General features: G+C 58.5%; 1 protein-coding gene and 1 pseudogene across 4 annotated transcripts; one reads left to right on the plus strand and one right to left on the minus strand.

The window, feature by feature from the left end:
• The first annotated feature begins 1675 nt into the window (after window positions 1-1675).
• HSPA12B (heat shock protein family A (Hsp70) member 12B) lies at window positions 1676-21058 on the plus strand. 4 transcript variants are annotated; one of them, XM_073878328.1, is made up of 13 exons: window positions 1676-1799; window positions 7287-7346; window positions 9157-9254; window positions 10247-10371; window positions 13238-13424; window positions 13700-13804; window positions 14104-14220; window positions 16153-16327; window positions 17247-17333; window positions 17783-17887; window positions 18000-18258; window positions 18707-18810; window positions 19441-21058. In XM_073878328.1, the coding sequence occupies exons 2-13, from the start codon at window positions 7304-7306 to the stop codon at window positions 20076-20078; spliced, it is 2043 nt and encodes a 680-aa protein (XP_073734429.1). In that variant the 5' UTR covers window positions 1676-1799; window positions 7287-7303; the 3' UTR covers window positions 20079-21058. The 4 variants fall into 4 exon arrangements, with proteins under 4 accessions (XP_073734429.1, XP_073734431.1, XP_073734432.1 ...); XM_073878330.1 differs by having other exon boundaries at window positions 13322-13424; XM_073878329.1 differs by lacking the exon at window positions 1676-1799 and adding an exon at window positions 1990-2101.
• On the minus strand, window positions 11076-12353 carry LOC141370228 (ubiquitin-like FUBI-ribosomal protein eS30 fusion protein; annotated as a pseudogene).
• Window positions 21059-21359: the final 301 nt, after the last annotated feature.

A 21359-nucleotide genomic window follows, 5' to 3' on the forward strand; every position in this document is an offset into this window, starting at 1 on the left:
CCTGCTCAGAGCCTGCTGCCATGGCCTTCAGAGATGAGCCAAAAGGTAGAGCTCAGGGTGGGGATGGAAGAAAGGGCAGAAGAAAACAAGAGACAGACTGCGTTGGAGGGGCCAGACCCTTTGCCTGGTCTCCATACACTCCCCTGCGGCCACTTCCGCCCTCCCCGCCTTTGCTCAGCCTCTGGCATGACAGGAGAGGCTGACAGCCCCCATCACACACCTGTCACACACCCAGACACATGCAAACACACGCACGAAGACACATATATAATGTACACAGACACAAAGACACCAAGAGACGTCCCGGGAGACACACTAACACATGAACAGAGTCCCAGGAGACACACGTGCAGGAGCAGCTGGTGGAGGCTGCCGATTGGATACCTTGCAGGCTTACTGGCTAGCCACAGACATCACACACTGTCTGGTGCAGCACCCTCCACGCCCCGGCCTTGCTGCAGGGGTGCTCCAGGGCAGTCACCCGGATAACAAGCCTAGCAGAGGTGACACTTTAGCTGATGAGCTGTTAGATGGGCAGTGGGGAGGAGGTACAGCTTCTAGGGAGGGGAAAAAAGGCCCCAGCAAAGGTTTGGGGGTAGCGGGACAATTGTGATGCCCAAAGAACTGTGGGCCCTTGTCTGGGAGGGGGTGACAGACCAGACCGGAGGCCAGCCTCCCTACTGCAGAGAGACATGGCTGAGAAGCAGCCCTTGGCCCCCCTCCCACCTGTGCCCAGGCTGAGTCCCCTCGGGGGCACACCGGGCAGAGGCAAAGGGGGCTGGCCCAGGCCCTCCAGAACCAGGTAGGTGGTGCAGGGCAAGGTAAGTTAGCTGCCTTAGAGGGGCCTAGCAGAAAGGGGTCTCCATCTGGCAAACCCCTGTTTGGAGCCACGTCCTAGCATGCCCCAGAGCACCTGGTTAGGATAGGAAGGCTGCGAGCTCTCCCAGGAAAGGGGCTGGGTGCTCTTTGAGGAGGCTGGGTGAGTTCCCAGTGAGCCCCCTGCCAGGAATGGGGCCCCAGCCTGCGAGAACCCCTCCTCAGTGCCCCAAGCTTCATCAAGGACAGAGCTAGGCCCCAGCCTGGGGCCCAAGGGGCTGACCTCACCTTCAATTAGGCCTTTTCTGTCTGACACTTGGAGACCTGGCTAGGGCTGGATGGGGGGTGGAGAGTGGGACGGACTGGGGACTGTAAGGAGTCTGGGCCCGGGGACAGGAGGGGTCCGGGCCAGGGCCCTCCCTCGCCAGCGGCTAGGCTCTGGAGTTGGGCTGACCTGAGCTGAGCCCCAGGTGGGCCCTTTGGGGCGGGGAGGGAGAGCCCCTCCGCCACTGGCCGCAGGAGGCAGACGAGGGGTCTGGAATTCCGCTTCCCTCCCTCCACCGCCCCTCCTCACCCTTCCCTCCCTCCACCTCTCCTCCTCACCCTTCCCTCCCACCCCCGGGGCTGCGGGCGGGGCGGAGGTGGGGGAGGCGCAGCGGCGGGGTGCTGGAGGGGCGCTGGAGGGGCGCAGGGAGGGGCCGGGCGGCGGGGCCGCGGTGGGCCCCTCGGAGAGGCCCGCGCAGGCAGGCCCCGCCCCGGCCTCGCACATCTGGGCCGGGAGCGCGCGGCCATCCGGCCTGGGGGAGGGAGAGGGGGAGGGGGAGGGGGAGGGGGCGGCGGGCGGGGTGGGCGGCGCGGGGCGAGTCGGAGGCGCGGGCTGGGCGCACGTCGAGGGCTGCGGCCGCCGTGGCGGGGCACGACCACTGGCTGCGGGCCCGGGATCGAGGCGGCTGGACCGAGGTCGAGCTGTCGGGAGGGCGGAGGTGAGTTCTGGGAGGCGGGGGGGGGGGGGGGGGGGGGGCCCAAAGTAGGAGAAGGGGGGGGGGGGGGGCCGCCCGGCGGCCCCGGGGGAGGGGGCCAAAGACCCCCCCCCCCCCCGCCCGCCCGAAAGACTTCCTAACCCTGGGCGGCCGGGCTGGGGACCGGTCCTGCAAGCTGTTCTCTCCAGTGGGGCTGCGGGTTCAGAAAAGCAGTTGGAGCGGCGACCGTGGGTTCTCCTCCGGACTTCGGGACCCCACACCGGCTCTGCGGAGAGTGGGGGCGCTGAGGAGAGCCCTGTGCCGCGGTAGGGGTGGGGCTCGGGGGCTGGAGTGGGGCGGGGGTCTGCTCCACTAAGCCAGTTTGTGGAGGACACAATACCTACGCTAGACGTGGAGACCTGGAGGTTGAGTGTGTGTGGGGGGCGGGGGTCACCTGCTGGGGGGAGGGGGTTCCTAGGGCCTGCGGTCTGGGAAGCTCCAGAATGGCAGAGTGGCCAGGATGCTACAGTGCCTGACTGTGGGCAGGCCTCCTGACAGGGACCTCTGGTGTCTTTCTGTGAGGCCGGTCCAGCGGCCCAGGTGGTGTGGGGTCTGGGCTCCCTGCTAGGGCCGTGGAGCCAGCTCGTGTGGGGCAGAGAGACTGGGAGGGAGGGAGCTCTAAAATATGGCTTCCCTGTGAGAGCAAGCGTCCCAGAAGGTGAGGGAGGTGATGGGGCAGAGGATGGAAGGGGCCTCAGGCCCTGGGCTCAGTGGGACAGAGGTTGTTTGTGAACTGGCTTTGCTGCAATGATGAGGACCCAACGGGGGTGGGGCAGGATGTATGGAAAGAAAAGTTGAGGACAGGGAGGGGCCATGGGAGGCCATTTATGCCTCCCCCTGCCCCAGCGCAGGAGGAGGCCGCCCCCCCACCCCCACCCCCACCCCACAGCCGCCTCCTGGCCCCTCTCCTTGAGGATTCCTCTCCAGAGACAGACTGGGGCAGCCCTTTGGGTGCCATTTCTTGTCTGTCCTTGGCCCTGGTTGGTCCTATCTGTGGCTTGGGAGAAATGCCTGTGGCCTCTCAGACTGCTGACAGGTCCTATTCCGTTAACAAGCCGGCAGGATATTGAGCAGAGAACAGTGGATGGGAGAGGCAGGGTCCAGTGAGAGGAAGCGTGCAAGGGAGGGAGGGGTACTGTAAAGATCTGGGTGGGTTCTTTGTCCTCATGGGCAGAGGACAGGTATGTGTGGAGCCCTGAAAGCCAGCAACACCATGTTACCTCGGTGCTCTTTGGGTGCATAAGTACCCAGCCTTCACGTCCCCTCCCCAGGAAGAGATTCTTGGAAAATGTTCTCCATCAGGCCAGAAGTCCTCGGCTTTTGTGAATCTGGGAAGCACTCTGGAATGGGAGTCTCCGGTTTGGAGTCCTTGGACTCAGCCACACCCTGTCCTGGCCCCCAGTGGCTGATAGGTCATACCTAGTGGGTTGAGGTCAGGGCCAGGGGTCAATGTGAAGCTGAAGATGGGAGATCAATATGAAGCCAAGGGCTAGGGGTCAGTCCGTGGGAGGGTTAAGGGTCTGCCTGTGAGTAGAGTAGGGGTCAGGCTAGGGCCAGAGTTTAGCCTGTGCTTGTTGCCAGGATATGAAGTTACTTTCTGTGTAAATCAAACTGCCCCACCCAGTTATGCTCAAACCCATAAGCATCACCAGTCTGAAATCAGTGAGCCCCTGGGGTGGGGGTCTACTTCGCTCAATTTCCAGCTGTGGATACTGCCCAGTCATAGCTTTGGGGAACCAGTGTTGTCCTGCGCCTGATGATTAGCATTCTCCTTAAATGTTTCTGGGTGTGAATGCAGGGTGGGGGATGTCCCAAAGACATATAAGCTGCCACCCCCTTCTACTTCCACCTCTCAAGGAATCATCAGGATCCTCCTTCTTTGACACAGATTGATTCAAGTCCTCCCTCCCTCCCTAAAGAACTCAGAATGATTAGAATAAAAGTTTCAATAAGACCAAAAACTTCTGGGGCACCTGGGTGGCTCAGTTGGTTAAGTGTCTGCCTTCGGCTCGAGTCATGATTCTCAGGGTCCTGGGATCGAGCCCTGTGTCGGGTTCCTGGCTTGGCGAGAGAGCCTGCTAATCCTGCCCCCCCCCCCCCGCTCATGCTCTCAAATAAATAAATAATATCTTTAAAAAAAAAAGACCAAAAACTTATAACAAGAGAAAATTCAGAATCCACACCATGAAGGAAAAGAACAACTGCTCACATCTGTCCAAGTCCTGCCTTTATCAACCACCTTCTTTACCTGGACTTGTCTTTTTTTTTTTTTTTAAGATTTTATTTATTTATTTGACAGAGAGAAAGAGAGCACGTGCACACAAGCAGGGGGAGCGGCAGAGGGAGAGAGAGAAGCAGACTCCCCGCGGAGCAGGGAGCCCAATGCAGGGCTCGGTCCCAGGACCCTGGGATTATGACCTGAGCCGAAGGCAGATGCTTAACCGACCCAGCCACCCAGGTGCCCCTGAACTTGTCAGTCTTAACAAGCCCCCTGTGTGACCCACTTTACAGGAGAGACACTGAAGCAGAGAGAGGTGACATGATGCACTCTGGGCAGATGCCATAATAGGCCCTTGCCCGCCCTGAGACCCCCGAGTAGGAGCACTCTGTGCCCACATACTCAGAGATGGGAGATAACTGAAGCAGCTCCAGAGAGCTGGGAGGATTGTAGGCACACAGTTTGGACATGGAATCTGGCTTAGAGTGATGACTCCGGTCTTTTTTTCCTGGTGGTTCTAGATTGATTCTCCTCCAAATACAATAGCGTTGGTCCAGAAAATCCATTCATTCATTCAACCACTTAGCACAGAGCCTGCCACAAAGAAATGCTCAGTGTTGGCTGAAGAATCGAAACAATGTACACACAGGATTGTCAGCTTCTCCCTTGTGGACTTGATGCAGCTGTGTGCTGGTAAATGTTTTACCATCAACTCTATCAGAGGGAGAAAACCCCAATTTATAGTGTTTGCCAATTTCTGTGGTGTGAATGCTTCCATCATGGCTGATTTCAAGTTGCCCATGTCCTGTCAATGAATATAGAGTTGGGAAGAGATACAGACTCAGCTCTTGGGGCGGGGGAGTACCACCTCCCGAACACCACTCCCTCCCCCTGAGCTGAGCCCCTGTCCTGGCTCTCAAGGCTCATACCCACACCCGATATTTGCTTTCCCTTTTCTTAGCACCACCCTGCTGCTCTGAGTGCCCACAAGCAGCCCCTAACTTTCCCGTGATTCTCATTCCTGGGCATCCAACAGAGTGCCTCTGCTGATAGCAGGATTGCATGTGTCCGGAAATCTCTATGGTGCTGGCCATGGGGTAGTATTCTGGACATGTCTGAGTGTCCGTCCTCCCTGGGCTGGGCTGTGTCAACTGTGTGTGAGCAAGGGTGTGTGCATGCGTGTGATTGCATGTGATGGTGCCCAGACCTGTGTCTGCCTGTGTTCTGTTAGCAAAACCTCCTGATCGGGCCACTGACTACAGAGAGGAAGTGGGCTCTGAGCAGCCTCACCTTTGTTTGGGGGGGCTGCCAGGCCCACAGCTGAGGACAATAGCATGGGTGATGACTGGCCCAGGGACACGTCGAGTGGCACCTCTCAAACTCGACTGTGCCCAGAACCACCTAGGATCTTGTTAAAATGCAAGTACTGACTCAGTAGTTCTTGGGCAGGGCCTGAGGTTCTGCATTTCTGACAGCTCCCAGGGGCTGCAATGCTGCTGCCTCTAGCCTGGCCCCTAGAACTTCACAGACACAAACTCAGGTTCCTCCCATCTTAGAGAAGAAAATGAAAACCCATCCTCCCCTCCTCAGGCTTTCTGTTCCTCCAGCTACTACCTTCACACCGGCCCCTGCTGTCAGCCAAGCTTCTTGGAAGTGCCCATTGCGTTCTCCTCCCCTCTGCTCGCTCCTTGCCTGGGCTCCCTTGACTTCTACCCCATCTCCATCATTCTGCCGAAATGCTGGCCCTGGGCCATTAAAACAGGTGTTTTGAGGCTCATCGAATAACCTCTAAAGGCATCTAGCTTCAGGCGCATCTCTTAGATCTGAGATGTCCCCGGAACCATAGCAGGCATCCAGTCTCCTCGGGCAGCCTGCCTTCCTCCAGCCAGCTTTCTGTGCTGGTGCTCCCTTCTTTTCCCCCACGACTCCCCGCCAGGCCTCCAGTGACCGTGACTCCCAAATGCGCCTCTCCACCTCCGCTTTCTCTCTGACCTCCGCATCATACATCATCTGGCTCCTCGGTCTGTTCTCTTGGCAGTTGCAAAGCTGCACCCAGAACTCTGCCCCTTGCCCCTGCCAGCCCCACCTTTGCCAGTGTCCACCTCACTGTCTACCTCCTAGCTCGAATTGGGCAATGTCACCCTTGACATCTTCTTCCTAAGCCCCCATATCCAATCCAGCCATCTTCCACAGAAGTCAGCCCTGTTGGTTTTAACCTCTAATTTCAGAACTCCACTTCTGTCTCAAGACACACAGCCACCACCATCCTCTGTCGCCTGGAGCCCTGAAAGGGCTTGTGCTTCCCTGCCTCCTGTTGTAATCTGTACCCTCCATACAGCCAGGGGGGGCTTTTTAAAATGCAGGGTTAGTCATGCCCCCACCTCTGCTCTGGTACTTCAGACCTTTCCAGATCTGCTGTTGCCCTTCATATAAAACTGGATCTGAAATAGGGGCCCCAAGGAGCGCCTGGATGGCTCAGTCGTCTGCCTTTGGCTCAGTTCATGATCTCAGGGTCCTGGGATCGAGCTCAGCAAATCGGGCTCCCTGCTCAGCGGGGGGAGTCTGCTTCTCCCTGCCCCCTGCCTCTCCCCGCCCTCGTGCTGTCGCTTTCTCTCAAATAAGTAAAATCTTCAAAATAAAATAAATAAATAAATAAAATAGGGTCCCTAGGGGCCTGCCTACAGGATAAGCCGAGCCCAGCCAGGCCCAGCCTCTCTCTCCAGCCATACCAAGCCTTTCTGCCTGGTTTGTATCCAGCTGTGACCTTGACAGCATCGTTTGTAATCTCAAATTCACTTGGGTGATTATCTGACTATAATCAGTTTCCCCACCAGGCTGTGGGCCTCCAGGGCAGGAACAGTGTCTCTCTGGGTCGCTGGTGTCCGCAAGCACCTGGCACAGAGTGGGCACTTGAAAACGTTTAGGAGTTTCCTGGTTCCAACAAAGCCACTGTTAAGTTTTTGAGACAAGCGGGGACTGTGGGGCTGAATGTTAGATGAGCCTGAGGACTTACTGTTAATATTGTTACACATGAGGTTGCTGTTGTGACGATGTTTTTAAAGTCTTTATCTGTTAGTGGGATGTACTGAAGAATTTATAGGTGAAACAACATGATGCCTGGGATTCGCTTCAAAGGGCTCCAGCCAAAAGTAAACAAATAAAATAAATAAGCATTCAGAGAGGAAACAGAGGAACAAATAAATGCCGTTCTGTTTGTCTGTTCCTGCTCACAGTCACAGGGCCTGCAAAGATGCTGGCTGTCCCGGACATGGGCCTGCAGGGGCTGTACATCGGTAAGACTCTCCCCTGCCCCCCCCCCCCACAACCTTGGCCCTGACCCACCACCCCACTCACCCTGGCACCGCGACCCACCCCCAGTCTGCACATGGGGTGCCTCTCCCAGAAGAGGTTGCTGAGCGAGTGTGTCTGTGCGGGGGGGGGGGTTGGTGCACACAGGACTGTGTATGTGAGCGTGTGTCTGTGAGTGTGTGTGTGCACAGTGGGTCAGTGTGCCCAGGACTGAATGCGTGTGCATGTCTTGAGCAGGGTCTGTGTACATGGGACCTGGTATGATTGTGTGTGTGTGTGTGTGTGTGTGTGTGTGTGTGTGTGTGTATCTGCCTGTGGGCAGGTCTCTGTGTGCAAGGCCTTGTGTGAGAGTGTATATATTGGCAGGTGGCTCTGCATGCACAGAATTCTGCATGTATACACCCGAATCTGCCTGTGGTCGGGTCTGGGAGCAGGCTCTGCGTTCTCTGCAGGGGTGGCAGGCCAGGAGGCAGGAGGGACACTCCTCAGGAAGTCCATTAACAAAGACCTGGTGGGCTGGGCCTTCCTTCCTGCCTCCCTTCCCAGGCTCAAGCCACAGCAACTCAGCCCCTTGGGCTGGAGCTGGTGGCAGGGCCCAAGCCTGTGCCGGCTGCCTAGAAAAAAGGAGCCCTGGGAGAGTCACCCCCCTACCCTGCCCCTCCAACACCTCCAGACAGACTCTGGCCCGGTCCAGGCACTTCCTTGAGTCCCCCTCATGCCTCACATATGTTCCCACGTACCCCAAGGCCAGGGAAACTGGGACCTCTCAGGGCTCGGGGCAGGACAGCTGCTGAAGGAACACAGGCCCCGGGGCCCTGGCTCAGCCTAAAGCCAGCCAGACCAGTTCGACGTGTCCGCAGGTCTTCACACCAGACCCCATCAGCCTCCTGGGCCACCTTCCTGTCCCCACACCTGAATCTCAGGGCAGCCCCAGTACCCCCGACAGGAACCTTAGCAGAGTCCAGTGTGGTGGTGATAAGCCACCAGCCCACACCTAGGGATGACCAGCCAGGCAGGCCCTTAAGCTGTGTGATCCTCCAAGCCAGGCTTTGGGCTGCCTTCTGGAGCTGCTGTGCTTCCTCCCAGCAAAGGTCCAGCTCAGTCCTGGGTCTGTGAGAGGGTTTCAGTGGGGCCTCCTGCCCCCAAATGCTGGCTCCAGGTTTCTGTGTGTCATGGGGAAGGGAGGCTCAGAATCCAACTTCCTAGTGTTGTGGACGCCCCCCATCTCAGGGCTGGGCTGGCGGAAGTGCTATTCCCCTTCTCGATCCTCACCAGCTAGGCCTGTCCTTGGCCCTTAGTGGAGGGAGGGAGGAAGGGAGGGTGGCTCCTTTGGGTCCTGATTAGAACCATGTGGCCAAAGTCTCCCAGGGAGGGGAGCAGCCCTACCTCCTGCTCAGTTCTGTCTGCAGTTCCCCACCTTTTCTGGGTTCTCTACCCTCCCCCCTCCCCTCCACCCCAGGAGCCCACCCACCCCATCTCTCCTGCCCTCCTCTCTCTGGACTCAGTCTCCCCCATCCCCCATAATGCTTCTCTGTCTCTCCCCTCCCCTGCTGTGTCTGAGGGATGCTGGGGAGACGAGGAGTCACCGGGTGAGGCGTGGGTCACCCTTCAGGGGGAGGTCACCTCCAGTTGGTAACAGGCCCTCAGTCTGCCCTGCCCCCGTCTTCTCCTTCCTCCCTCCCCCAGCAGGGTGCCCCTTACCTCAGCACAGCAAGGACTAACGGAGGACCTCTCAGTGCCCAGCCACCAGCCCCTGCCCTGATTGTACCGGAGTGACTTGCCCTCTCTTCGCAGGCTCCAGCCCCGAGCGGTCCCCTGTGCCCAGCCCACCTGGCTCCCCAAGAACCCAGGAAAGTTGTGGCATTGCCCCACTCACACCCTCGCAGTCGCCAGTAAGCCTGGGAGCAGGGATCCTGGTGGTGGGTGGCTGGGTGCTGTGGAGAAGGGTTGTGCTCCGGAGAACTTAGCCTGGTGCCTGGCAGAGCCCTTGGCAGGGCCCGGGCTGGGCTGGGGTGGCGCCATGCCTCTTGCCCCTGCACACTCCAGTTCTGTCTTCCCCAGAAGACAGCCTCAGGCGAGCTTGGACTGTCGGGGTAACAGTTCTACTCAGGTGAGCCCCACGTAACTAACACCCGAACAGCCCTGCTCCAGGATGCCATCCATGGACCAGAGCCTGCCTAGGGCAGGGAGACTTCTGAGCATGTAGTTACTTCAGGTCCTCAGAGCAGTGGGCCTCCCAGAGCTGCTCCCCCTCCTGTCGGCCACAGCCCTCCCTGAATTCAAGTTATATCTGGGGAAGACAAGACACATTGCTAAAAATTAGTTTGGAAACTACTAGTTTGAAGTATCCAGGATATAAACATCCCTCAAACTCCCTGGGTCACCCCACCCATGATGGCCTCACCCTAATGATCCAGCCTGGGGATCCCCTTGTTCTCAGGGAGACCAGGCCTGGCCTGGGAGAAGGAAGGAACCACGGTGGGCCTGTGCACAGGCCTTTCTCCTCTGCCATAAAACCAGTGGAGTCTGGTTGTCTCACTGTGGCCACAAAGATCTGGGGGGTCAAATATACACAGGTCCATGTGTTACTGAAGCTGCCCTCGGGAGCTGTGAGGGGGTTGGGGCTCAGGCTGGCCAGGCAGAAGGCAGGCAGAGAACCCACAGAGGAAAGCAGGAGCTTAAGCCAAAAGCTGCAGAGGGCGACCTGAGAGGCCTTGGGATTCTGAGCAGTTGGCCACTCTGGAGCTCAGCCTGGAGCCTGGGAAGGGGAGGGGAGCCCGGGCAGGTGACTGGGGCAGGGCAGTCTGGACCACAGCCAGAGGAGAAGAGGGGCTCAGGCATGCAGCCCTTGGCTGCTGCCTAACTCTGGGTCTCGCCCTCACAGAAGCCCGAGGCCCGGGCCCCCCAGCATGCTCCCTTCTCCGTGGTGGTGGCCATCGACTTTGGCACCACCTCCAGTGGCTATGCCTTCAGCTTTGCCAGTGATCCTGAAGCCATCCACATGATGAGGTGAGGGTGGCTGGGCTGGGAGATGGGGGCGGGGGTCCTCACTCCCTGGGATGGGCCTGGTCTCAGAAGGACTATCACTGAGGACACATGGAGTCTGCCCAGAGCTCCCTCCATCCCCAGCACACACACATATATGCACATATATGTGTTTTTTAAATAAAAGTGGGATATCCTATAACTTGCTTTACTTTAAACTTTCAACATTATTTTGTAGATGTTTCGTGTCAACACATAAAGCCACAATTTCTCTTCTTTCTTTTTTCTGTCAAATCCGCCTGCTTTATTTTTCCTTTAAAAAGGAAAAAGATAAAGGAAACGAGCAAACAACAAAAGCAAGGCAGCCGCCCGGCTCCCTTGAGCTCTGGGCACGCATCTTGGTTGACAGGCCTGTTCTTCCTATCAGCTCCTACTGAAGCCACAATTTCTTTTAATAGTTGTGTAGTGTCCCACCGTACAGATGTGTCATGATTCGTCCATTTTTCTATTGATGGTTTTGGGAGGTTTCTTCCCCTCTAATTGTTCACTATTACAAAGAGTGCTGCGATGAATAGCTTCCTTGAAAACTTGTGCTGGGATTTGTGTGCAGTGGACAGGCAGATTCCTAGGCTGAACATCTCAGTGAAGGACAAAGACGTGAAAGATCAGAGGGTTCACTGAGTTAACAGGTCACACAGTTGTTAGGAAAGAAATGGGCAAAAAACCCATTCTGATGTAGTCGAGCTTTACTTGAACAGTACATTTTTTGACACTCCCCTCTAGGCCTCAAGACCCTGATCCTTTGAAGGATCAGGATTCTTAGTGAAGCTTTAGCCAGTAGGTGAAAGACCCTTCTAGAAGATCCCAGAGCTCCAACCCCAACTGGGATTGGGGAGCCGAGGGGCTTCCCAAGGCCTGGGAGGGTAGATGGCAGGGTGGATGGAGAGACAAATGTAAGGGTCACTTCCCCAAAGATACAAGGGACTTCAGCTGCATAAGCATGAACTGTCCTTCCCCCTTCCCTGCTCCGTCCACATCCACATAAGGCCACAAAGGCTCTAGGCACTTACAGCCCTCTAGGAGCTGCAGGGCATCCCAGCTGGCATGCTCATCAGCACACATGACAGAAACCATGCTGGACTCTATGCTGGGGCTGAGGACCAAGAAAGGACGCTGTCTTGTGGAGGGGACAGTCACAGGAAGTAACTGGAGGGTATCTTGGCTTCCTCCCAAACCCTCCCCACCCCTACTAGCCACCAAGACCTGCCATTTCTATCTCCCTAATATCTCTGGAACACCCAGTCACTTCTCTCCATGGCCACCACCCCTAAGTTCAGCCCCACCCTCTCTCACCTGGATGGTAGCAATATCCTCCTCTCTGGTTTTCCTTCTCCATTTTTCCTCCCCTCCAGGCTGTTGCCACATGGGGACCAGTGACCTTTCTATTTCTTTCTTTTCTTCCTTCCTCTTCTTCCTCTTTTTTTTTTTTTTTTTGACTGGGCTAAGTGGCTTTATTAGCAAAAGCCAGGATTACAAAGGACTTAAGAGTTGGTACTGGGGCCCTTCTTCTTGCCAAAGGCGGGCACAGCATTAACAAACACCGGTTCTGCACCCACTGCTTGGCCTGGCCTGTCTTCTTTTTCTCCTGTTTGGCCACTTTGGGTCTGCCCTCTTACTCTCCCAGCACGGCCTAGGGAACCATGGACTTTACCTCCAAGCATGTGGATGGTTACTTCCAGAGTGGTCAGAGCCTCTTCCCCACACTGGCCCTGGTAGCTTCATCGTCTAGAGGTGTGCCTGCCAGGAGCAGGACTTGACTTCCTTGGAGTGATGCCCTCCAACAAGTCTGTGTGAGCCTTGATCTGGGCTATCGTGCCCTGGCCAGTCACCTCAAGGGTGTGTAGCTCCTGGGCGTGAACAGAAAGCTGTGTACCAGCAACTGAATGCTGGTAACCGCTGCTGCCACCACAAAGATCAACCAGTGACCTTTCTAATGGCAGATGTAGTCATGATTCCTCATTCTTCTACTTAAAACCCATCAAGACAGAATTCAGATATGGCATTTGATGCTCTTCCTTAGCTGACTTTAACATTCCTGTGTTTTCTCCGGCTGCACACCTAGCCAGCCTATAGCTGGTTCTCCCGGCTCTTTCACACCTCTAAACTTTTGCACATGCTGTTCCTTCTGCCTGGATTCCCAGCTCCTTCCCCCAAAGGCTGCAGGGTTGAGCTTGGCCTAGAGGGGTCAGGGCATCAGAGAAGGCAGAGGAAGGGTAGAAAGAAGTTGCCAAGCCAATGAACTAGATGGGGAGTTCTGGGTGGAATTCCAGATGGCACCTGCAGAGGGGGAGGTTTGGAATCTCGTTCAGGTTTTGGGGTCCTGCCGGAGGTGCAGTTAACTGGGTGTAGCTGCCAAGGTGGGTCAGATAGGAATGATCGATGCCTTGAAGGAGCTTGGCGGTGGAAGGTAGCCCAGAGAAGGGCAAACCGTCTGGCTGGGAGAAAGCCTCTGCGAGGGTCTTCTGGGGGGGGGTACATCAGGAGGCCAGACCCAGGCAGGTGGATGATGGCTTGCTGCTGCTTAAGAGTACAGGGAGGTGAAGTCCAACGGTGTACCTCATGGGAGGAAGCAGGAGCCCAGGATGTTTATGGGTCCTGTGGCCCCATGGATAGGCAGGATCCCATGTGCAGCATTTATGGAGATTTAAGGGGATGCCAAGCACCATCTTCACAAGACCCCGTAGGAGGTAGGTACCCTTATTATTTCCATATTACATGTAGGAAAGCTAGGTGGCCTGCCCAAGGTCACACAGCTGATCCCAGAGCCGGGTGCCCAACCCCACGAAGGGAGGGTTTCGCTGACCACAATGACAGCCCTGTGCCTCCACAGGAAATGGGAGGGCGGGGACCCAGGAGTGGCCCACCAGAAGACCCCCACCTGCCTGCTTTTGACCCCGGAGGGCGCCTTTCACAGTTTTGGGTACACCGCCCGCGATTACTACCACGATCTGGATCCTGAGGAGGCGCGGGACTGGCTCTACTTCGAGAAGTTCAAGATGAAGATCCACAGCGCCACTGTAAGGCACATTCCGGCTCGGGGCCGCTCCAGCCAGGGGGGCGGGGCCAGGAGTGGAAAGGGAGGGGCTCACGCTGGGGGAGCAAAGGTAAAAGGTGAGGAGAGGCTGAGGGGGCGGCGCTAGGGGGTGAGGCCGGGATTAGAGGAGAGGCGGGGCTCACGAGAGGGGCTGGGGACAGAACTCATGTGGGATTAGCGAGGACACTCCAGAGGGGAAGCCGCAGGAAGTGGGGGCAGAGCTATGGCCTTCTGCAGAATTGCCTATAACCCTGCCAGGACCTCACCCTGAAGACCCAGCTAGAGGCTGTAAATGGAAAGAAAATGCCTGCCCTGGAGGTGTTCGCCCATGCCCTGCGCTTCTTCAAGGAGCATGCCCTTCAGGTGCGCTGCGGCCCCATCCCTGCCCACCGGGGCAGGGACCCCCAGGTCCATCGTCTCCTCTCAGCCTATCCAAGAGGGGTCAGAAATCATCATCTCCAGCCCCTGCCTTCCCATCAGATGGAGCCTGCATGGGACATACAGGTGTTGGGGGGGGGGGCGGCGTTAGGAATTCCTCCAACTCAGCTGGGAAGTCCTTCCTGAGGCTTGATTAGCAACTCCAGCTCCCATACATAGAAGGCTGAAGATACCCACCCCCAACCCAAGCTAGCCTAGCCCCTCGCTGCCCCCTCCTGCTGCAGGAGCTGAGGGAGCAGTGCCCATCGCTGCCAGAGAAGGACACTGTGCGCTGGGTGTTGACGGTGCCCGCCATCTGGAAACAGCCTGCCAAGCAGTTCATGCGTGAGGCTGCCTACTTGGTGAGGACGGGCAGGCAGAGCAGGGGGCGTCACTCGGGAGGGCTCCAGGGAGGCCCCCAAGACCCTCCTTTACTCACCACCCTTGGGACCAGCCATTGCATAAAGAACTCTGGCCTTCCCCTGCTGGGCATTTTGGAGGATTGTTGCCACCAGGAGAGGGTGTGAGCCTGCAGGAACAGAGAGCAGAGGGGATGAGAGGCACAGCCCAGGCCAGCTTAGCCAGTGTCTTAAGTCAGGTTTCCTAGAAGCGGAGCGCAAGATAGGGACTCTTGTGCATGCGGCGTATTGAAGAAGGGCTCTCAGGAGAAAGAGTGAGGGAAATGGACAGGAGAAAGCGCCGAGCAGGAACGTGGTCTCAGCTAGAGTCTAGCCTCAGCCTGATCCCATGGAAGGACTGGAGGAAGAGTTGTACCCAGCAGTTGACCCCAGTGAGGCAAGGCGTTTGGCTTTTTGTGTATCCGTATCAGCCTGTCATTGGTTCCCGGGGGTGTGGGGGGAACTTCTCCAAGTGAGGTGGTTTCCATTCAGCTGAGGGCAGTTCTCCAGAGAAGGGGGCAGCTGGGAGCCAACACACAGTAGCTGGGCAGGGCACCAAGAACATCCGCTTCAGCCAGCACCAGTATTTTCCAGGGACTCCACCACCACTGAGCCCCAACCACTGCCAGTCTTTGAGCAGGAGAAACAGGGCGATGAAACTATGAAGGGAGGTGATTTGGACCAATGTTTGCTGGGCTTCCTACCGTTAAGAGATGCCCAAAGGTCTGGAGAATGCGGGGGCACACAACTCAAGTCCCCCCACCTCCAGTGAGATGGGGGAAGGGGAGCAGAGCCTCCCAGAGAAGACTCATGGCTTGGTCCTCCCCCTGGGACCTTGGGGGACACCCGAGGACCTCCAAAAGGCCTGCCGGTGCACCCCCTGGAAGATACCAGAGCCCCCAACCCCCAAACACATGTGGGCCAGGCATACCCCAGGTGCCAGGTCTATGGGTGCCTACACTTGTCACCGGGAGGAGCTAACCCTGAGGTAGTGGGCATCCCCCCTGCAGAGGTCAGGATGAAAGCAAGACTGTGCCCAGCCAGAATAAATACCCCACCCAGTGCCCCCTGCCGGTTTATCCACCCTGCTTCCTCCCACACTGGTCCCAGGCTGCCAGTTCAGGAAGGGCTGGCCCTGGGCAGGAAGTCTCCATACCCACCCATCCCCAACCCCCACCTGCTCAGAATCCAGGGAATCCCACAAAACCATAAAGTACTTCCCACAGGGAGAGGGATCCCCTGTCCTGATACAGGAAGTAACAGATCCCAGGTGTTTTTCTCCCCGCAGCTGGCCTGTCCTGGTGTCTGCAATTTCACTGTTTGTCTCTTGGTGCCTATATCCGATTCTTGGGGAACAAAGTTCTCCTGGGAGTGGGGAGTGTGGCTACTGTCTGACACCAGCCTGGTGAAGGAAAAGGGTTCAGTGAGCCAAAGGGGACCTCCCCACACACACACACCATCTGCTCTAATTGGTGATCTGGCCATTACACCCCCATACACACTGTGCTAGAGTCTGGACTAACACCCTCAGCCGGTGCGCAGCTGGTCAGCCCTGCACCTGTGAAGGGGACCTTGCCAGAGCCTGGGCCACCCTGGGCAGCTTGGAGGGGCAGATCCCAGGTGCTCTAGGTTTTCAGTGTCTAGTCTCTCCCTGCTGGGCTACCCCGTGGTATTCTTGGCCGTGGCCGTGCCCCTCCCCAGGCTGGTCACAGGGTAGCTGTGAGGCAGCTCCAAATTTGTGCAGCATGGAGGGGGCTGAGAGGCCTACCATGACTGGGGTGTGATGGGGAGGAGGGGGGGAGCCCCACAGGCCCTGGCTGCCTGCCCAGAGGAGCCATCTGAGGTGTGACACTCGGCCCATGGAGCTCCCTGGCCCTGCCCACCGCCTATCCCCAGGCTGGCCTGGTGTCCAGGGAGGATGCAGAGCAACTCCTCATCGCCCTGGAGCCAGAGGCTGCCTCTGTCTACTGCCGCAAGCTGCGTCTACACCAGCTCTTGGACCTAAGCAGCCGGGCTCCAGGCAGTGGACGCCTGGGTGAGCGCCGCTCCATCGATTCCAGCTTCCGGCAGGGTGAGCTGCCCCGAGGGGCACTGCCCAATGGTATGACATTTGCCCTGGGAGGGTCAGAGGGACACTGAGGCCAGAGGCTCGGCCATGTCTGACATGAAGAGGAGACAACCCCCTCCCCCACTCCAGCCCAATCTGAGTAGGCAGAAACATCTCTGGTGGACTTCAGTCTGAGGGAGAAGGCACGGCCCTGACCTGGGGCAGCCCAATCTGAGGACAGAGATCTCACCTTGCCCTAGGAGATCATTGTCTGAGGAGGGCAGGACTCAGCCCCAGTCCTGAATCTGAAGGTAGGGGAAACAACCTGTCCCGAGGGGAGGTGCTGACAAAGGAGGAAGTCAGCCCCCACTCTGAGCCAAGGTGGTCTTCAAGAGTTTTCTCTGCAGCAGCCCCTGAATCAGCCATGTCCCATCCTGGTACATAGCTGTCATCCCCGTTCCTCCCACAATAGCCCCAAGCTCCCGCTACCAAGCTCAAGCCCCAGTGCCAGGACTGGGCAGAGACAGCTGTGGTCAATCTTAGTCACTCTCCCAGATGCCATCTCCCATGACTAGAAGAGGTCCCAAGTCCTGGGCTCCCCTGGATCCCCCAGGACCTCCTCCCCCGGCCACACACAGGTCCTCCAAACTGTCCTAACCCCAATTTGCCCTGCCGTGAGCTGGCCTGCATTAAGGGAATGTCCTGCAGCCAGAAATACTTCCCCTCAGCTATTGGTCACAGCACCGGAGCGTACCCCATCAGGTTTTTCTGGACCCTTTGAGGTTCAAGACTGCCTTCTCCTAGTTAGGAGTAGAGCAAGAGTTTCAGGAGAACTGGCTGGTCCAGATGCTCAGGGAGGGTGCTGGTGAGAGGGTGGGGGTCGAGCGTGGTAGCTGAGGCACCTCCTTCTAACCCCACTGTCCTGCTGTCCCTCGACCCCCAGCCCGCGAGCAGCTGCGCCGGTCCCGCCACAGCCGCACGTTCCTGGTGGAGTCTGGCATCGGAGAGCTGTGGGCAGAGATGCAAGCAGGTGGGGAAGGAGGGACGGAGGGGCGTTTCTCGGGTCCTGCGGGGAACATACACTGATAGGGGGCAAGGAAACATTTGCTAAGTGGGCTCTAGACCCTAGAAACCCCGCCCTTACTCCTCCATCAGCTGCACCTAACCTGGCAGTCACGGTCACCTGCACCCCCACACCACTCAGCCGCGCCCCTGACTCCCACTTCTCCTGGGGATTCTCCACGGATGAAGTTGCAGAATGCTGGAAACACTTTCCCCCAAAACCTTGCGTCCCTACCCGGTAGCCTAAGGTTTAAGCACTTGGAAGCCCCTTACTGCTACTCCCACCCCCATCCTCCCCGCAGGCAAGGCTCGGGTCTGGGGCAGGGCTGGGGGCTGGGGGCTGGGTGAATCTGGAAGGGAAGCAGAGCTGAGGGTGCAAAGCGGGCCAGGAGTGTGTGCTCACGCTCGCCGCCGCAGGAGACCGCTACGTGGTGGCAGACTGCGGAGGAGGCACTGTGGACCTGACGGTGCACCAGCTGGAGCAGCCACATGGCACCCTCAAAGAACTGTACAAGGCATCTGGTGAGTAGCCCGTCAGGCAGCACCCTTGGTACCGAGCGCGCCCGGGCCCCGCCGACGCCCCCTGGCGGCAGAGTTTGCACTGACTCCCCCTCTACTCCTTGCCCGACCCCAGGCGGCCCCTATGGCGCGGTGGGCGTGGACCTGGCCTTTGAGCAGCTGCTGGGCCGCATCTTCGGCGAGGACTTCATCACCACCTTCAAAAGGCAAAGGCCGGCAGCCTGGGTGGATCTGACCATCGCCTTCGAGGCCCGCAAACGCACGGCGGGCCCGCACCGCGCAGGGGCGCTCAACATCTCGCTGCCTTTCTCCTTCATCGACTTCTACCGTAAACAGCGAGGCCACAACGTGGAGACAGCCCTGCGCCGGAGCAGGTGGGTCCGGGGACCACGGACTCAAGCAGGGTTTGCGGATGGGGAAAGCCCCTGCAAGGGAGGATGTGGGCCCCAGAGTCTGCCCCACCTGCCCCGTGCACATTTCTTGCCAGCCCACAGCAGGAGAGGGTCGTGAGCATTCCAGCTAGAATCCGCGGCCGGAACTGGGGCGAGGGTCGACATCTTTCTCCTCCCCGCACCGCGGCAGCGCCCCACCCCAACACACCCCGTGCCAGCCAGTGTGCCTTGGTTCTTCTGCCCGGAGACAAAGGGAGGCTCCTCTCCTGGGGCTTCATGCCTGGAACTGGAGCAGGCAGGCGCCTAAAGCCCCTGAGGGAGTGGGGCTGGGAGAACACACAATATGCAGTCAGTGCCCAGGCCTACTGGCCTGGAGCAGTGGTAGAACCCCAGACCCCGACCGATAAGCCTGTGCCCCCTTCACCAACAGCGTGAACTTCGTGAAGTGGTCCTCGCAGGGGATGCTCAGGATGTCTTGCGAGGCCATGAACGAGCTCTTTCAGCCCACGGTCAGTGGGATCATCCAGCACATAGGTGAGTGCCTAAGCTTGAGTCCTCCACTGACCCCCACATTCACACTCAGATGCAGGAATGATTCCTCCCCATTAGTGCCTGGAAGCCTCCACCCATCCATACACTGGAATGAGACCCAGAATCACCGAAACACCTGGAGGACACAGTGTCGTGGGTATTAAGAACTCGGAGGGATTATGTGTATGGTCTCTCTTCTGACTGTGAAAGAACCCTTGATGCCTCGGTTTCCTTATTTATAAAATGGGGTGATAGTATTGGGTCCCCAAAACTGTCATCCCAGGGAGCTGAAATACTAGAGATGTGCACACAATCGGCAGGAGGCACTTAGTACATGAAAATGCATATCCTTATCTCGCCCTCCACGTCGTGGTGCGAAGAGGAAAAGGGGGTAGAGTGCCGGGAGAGCAGAGCCCATGAAGACTGCCCGAAGCACTCAATGAAAACTCTGTCCTTTTCTTCCTCCGAACCTGGCTACCGTTTTAGGGTGACGGAACCAGTTTCTAGTTGCCAGCTGGGTACAAGATGGAGGAGGGGAGGTGCCTGTGGCCGCAGGGCGTCGGCCTCGGAGGCCGGTGCGCTCTCTCACCTCGCGTTCCCTCCTTCCTCCCACCCCCCCGCCCCCTCCCACAGAGGCGCTTCTGGCGCGGCCCGAGGTGCAGGGCGTGAAGCTGCTCTTCCTGGTGGGCGGCTTTGCGGAGTCGGCCGTGCTGCAGCACGCGGTGCAGGCGGCGCTGGGCGCCCGCGGCCTGCGCGTGGTCGTCCCGCACGACGTGGGCCTCACCATCCTCAAGGGCGCGGTGCTGTTCGGGCAGGCGCCGGGCGTGGTGCGCGTGCGCCGCTCGCCGCTCACCTACGGCGTGGGCGTGCTCAACCGCTTCGTGGCCGGGCGCCACCCGCCCGAGAAACTGCTGGTACGCGACGGCCGCCGCTGGTGTACCGACGTCTTCGAGCGCTTCGTGGCCGCCGAGCAGTCGGTGGCCCTGGGCGAGGAGGTGCGGCGCAGCTACTGCCCGGCGCGGCCGGGCCAGCGGCGCGTGCTCATCAACCTGTACTGCTGCGCCGCCGAGGACGCGCGCTTCATCACCGACCCGGGCGTGCGCAAGTGCGGCGCGCTCAGCCTCGAGCTGGAGCCCTCCGACGGCGCGTCCCCCGGCCGCCGCGAGATCCGCGCCGCCATGCAGTTTGGCGACACCGAGATCAAGGTCACCGCCGTCGACGTCAGCACCAATCGCTCCGTGCGCGCCGCCATTGATTTTCTTTCCCACTGAGGGCGCGGGCGCCGTGCCAGCCCCATCCCCGCCCCGTGCCAGGCCCCGCCCTGTTGGGGTCGGGGGTGGGGTGGGGGGGGAGTCTGGGGCGCCGGCTGAGTCTGGGGCGCCGGCTCGCGTGGACACAGCTGCTGGTTCTGAAGTCAGCGCCTCTTCCCCCGCCCTCCTGTCCCGGGAGATGAGGTCGCAGGATGGGTAGGGACAAACTCTCGCTTTGGAATTGGGCCCGGGTCGGCTGACTGGAAAGCCGAAGAGCCCTGCCAAGGGCTGAGATCAAAGAGTCAGAAGAGGTTTGTAAGACGGTGCGCCCACAGGGGGCACGTGACCCCGAAGGCAGAATGCGCCAGAAGACCAAGCCCTGGCCTGAACTGGGGGGGTGGGGCGGTGGGAAGTGGAGGCAGCTGGGAGAGGCAGAGCAGGGCCTCTGCAGGAGGGGCAGCAGGAGGACGGAGGATGTGCAGCGCTTGGGCCTGAAGAGCCCAGTGCATGGATTGATAGGCTCAGCCAGCACAGGGCGCTGGGCAGAGAGGCCCTATGGCGCAGAAAAATGGCTGGAGGCTGGCACAAGCAGCACAGGGGTACAGGACCTTCCCGGGTGTGGTACTGACCACCCAAGTATGACTGTTAATTTTTAAACTTTCTCAATTAACAGGCTAAAGAGGAGGATGCAGGATGAAGGCACTTATGAGAGGATGTAGGGGGAGCTTGCTGGGGGGCCTTCTTTCAGGACAGATAATTCATCTGAGAAGGCCCCAAGAGCAGCCCATGAATGACCCACATGCACCCTATCCCAGCCACCGAAGGGCAGTGGGGGTTGGGGGGGCTGTCGAGAGACAGAAGGAGAACTAAGGGCTGATCCTGGTTCTGCCATCAACTCACTATGCCATTGGAACATTCCCTGCCCCCCCCCCCGACCTGCAACTGCCCCACCTGCCTGAGAACCCTAAGGTGACAATAAAGCATTTATGCTTAAGGTGAAAGTGTAGCCTGCTGGCACCTCACAAAAGGGGACCCCAACAGAGTAGTGGAGGCGGGGCTGGGTTCAAAAAAGGGAGAGTGCTTTCAGCTCTGCGCAGAGCCGGGAACTGACCAGAAGGGGGTGCTGCTCTATGTCAAACGTCCCAAACAGACCTCCTCACTCCCTAAGACTTCCCATCTGGCCTAGGCAGAAGGCCCTCCCCATCCCAACTCTAGTCAACTACTCCCAGGCTTAAAATACCAAGCGTGCATACTTCTTTTGGGGTCAGGTGCTAGAATGCCATCAAGTGCCCCTTCCTCCTA

Source organism: Callorhinus ursinus, unplaced genomic scaffold (assembly GCF_003265705.2).
Source record: "Callorhinus ursinus isolate GAN/ISIS: 27379988/994484 unplaced genomic scaffold, GSC_fseal_2.0 scaffold29, whole genome shotgun sequence".
Lineage (NCBI taxonomy): Eukaryota > Metazoa > Chordata > Mammalia > Carnivora > Otariidae > Callorhinus > Callorhinus ursinus.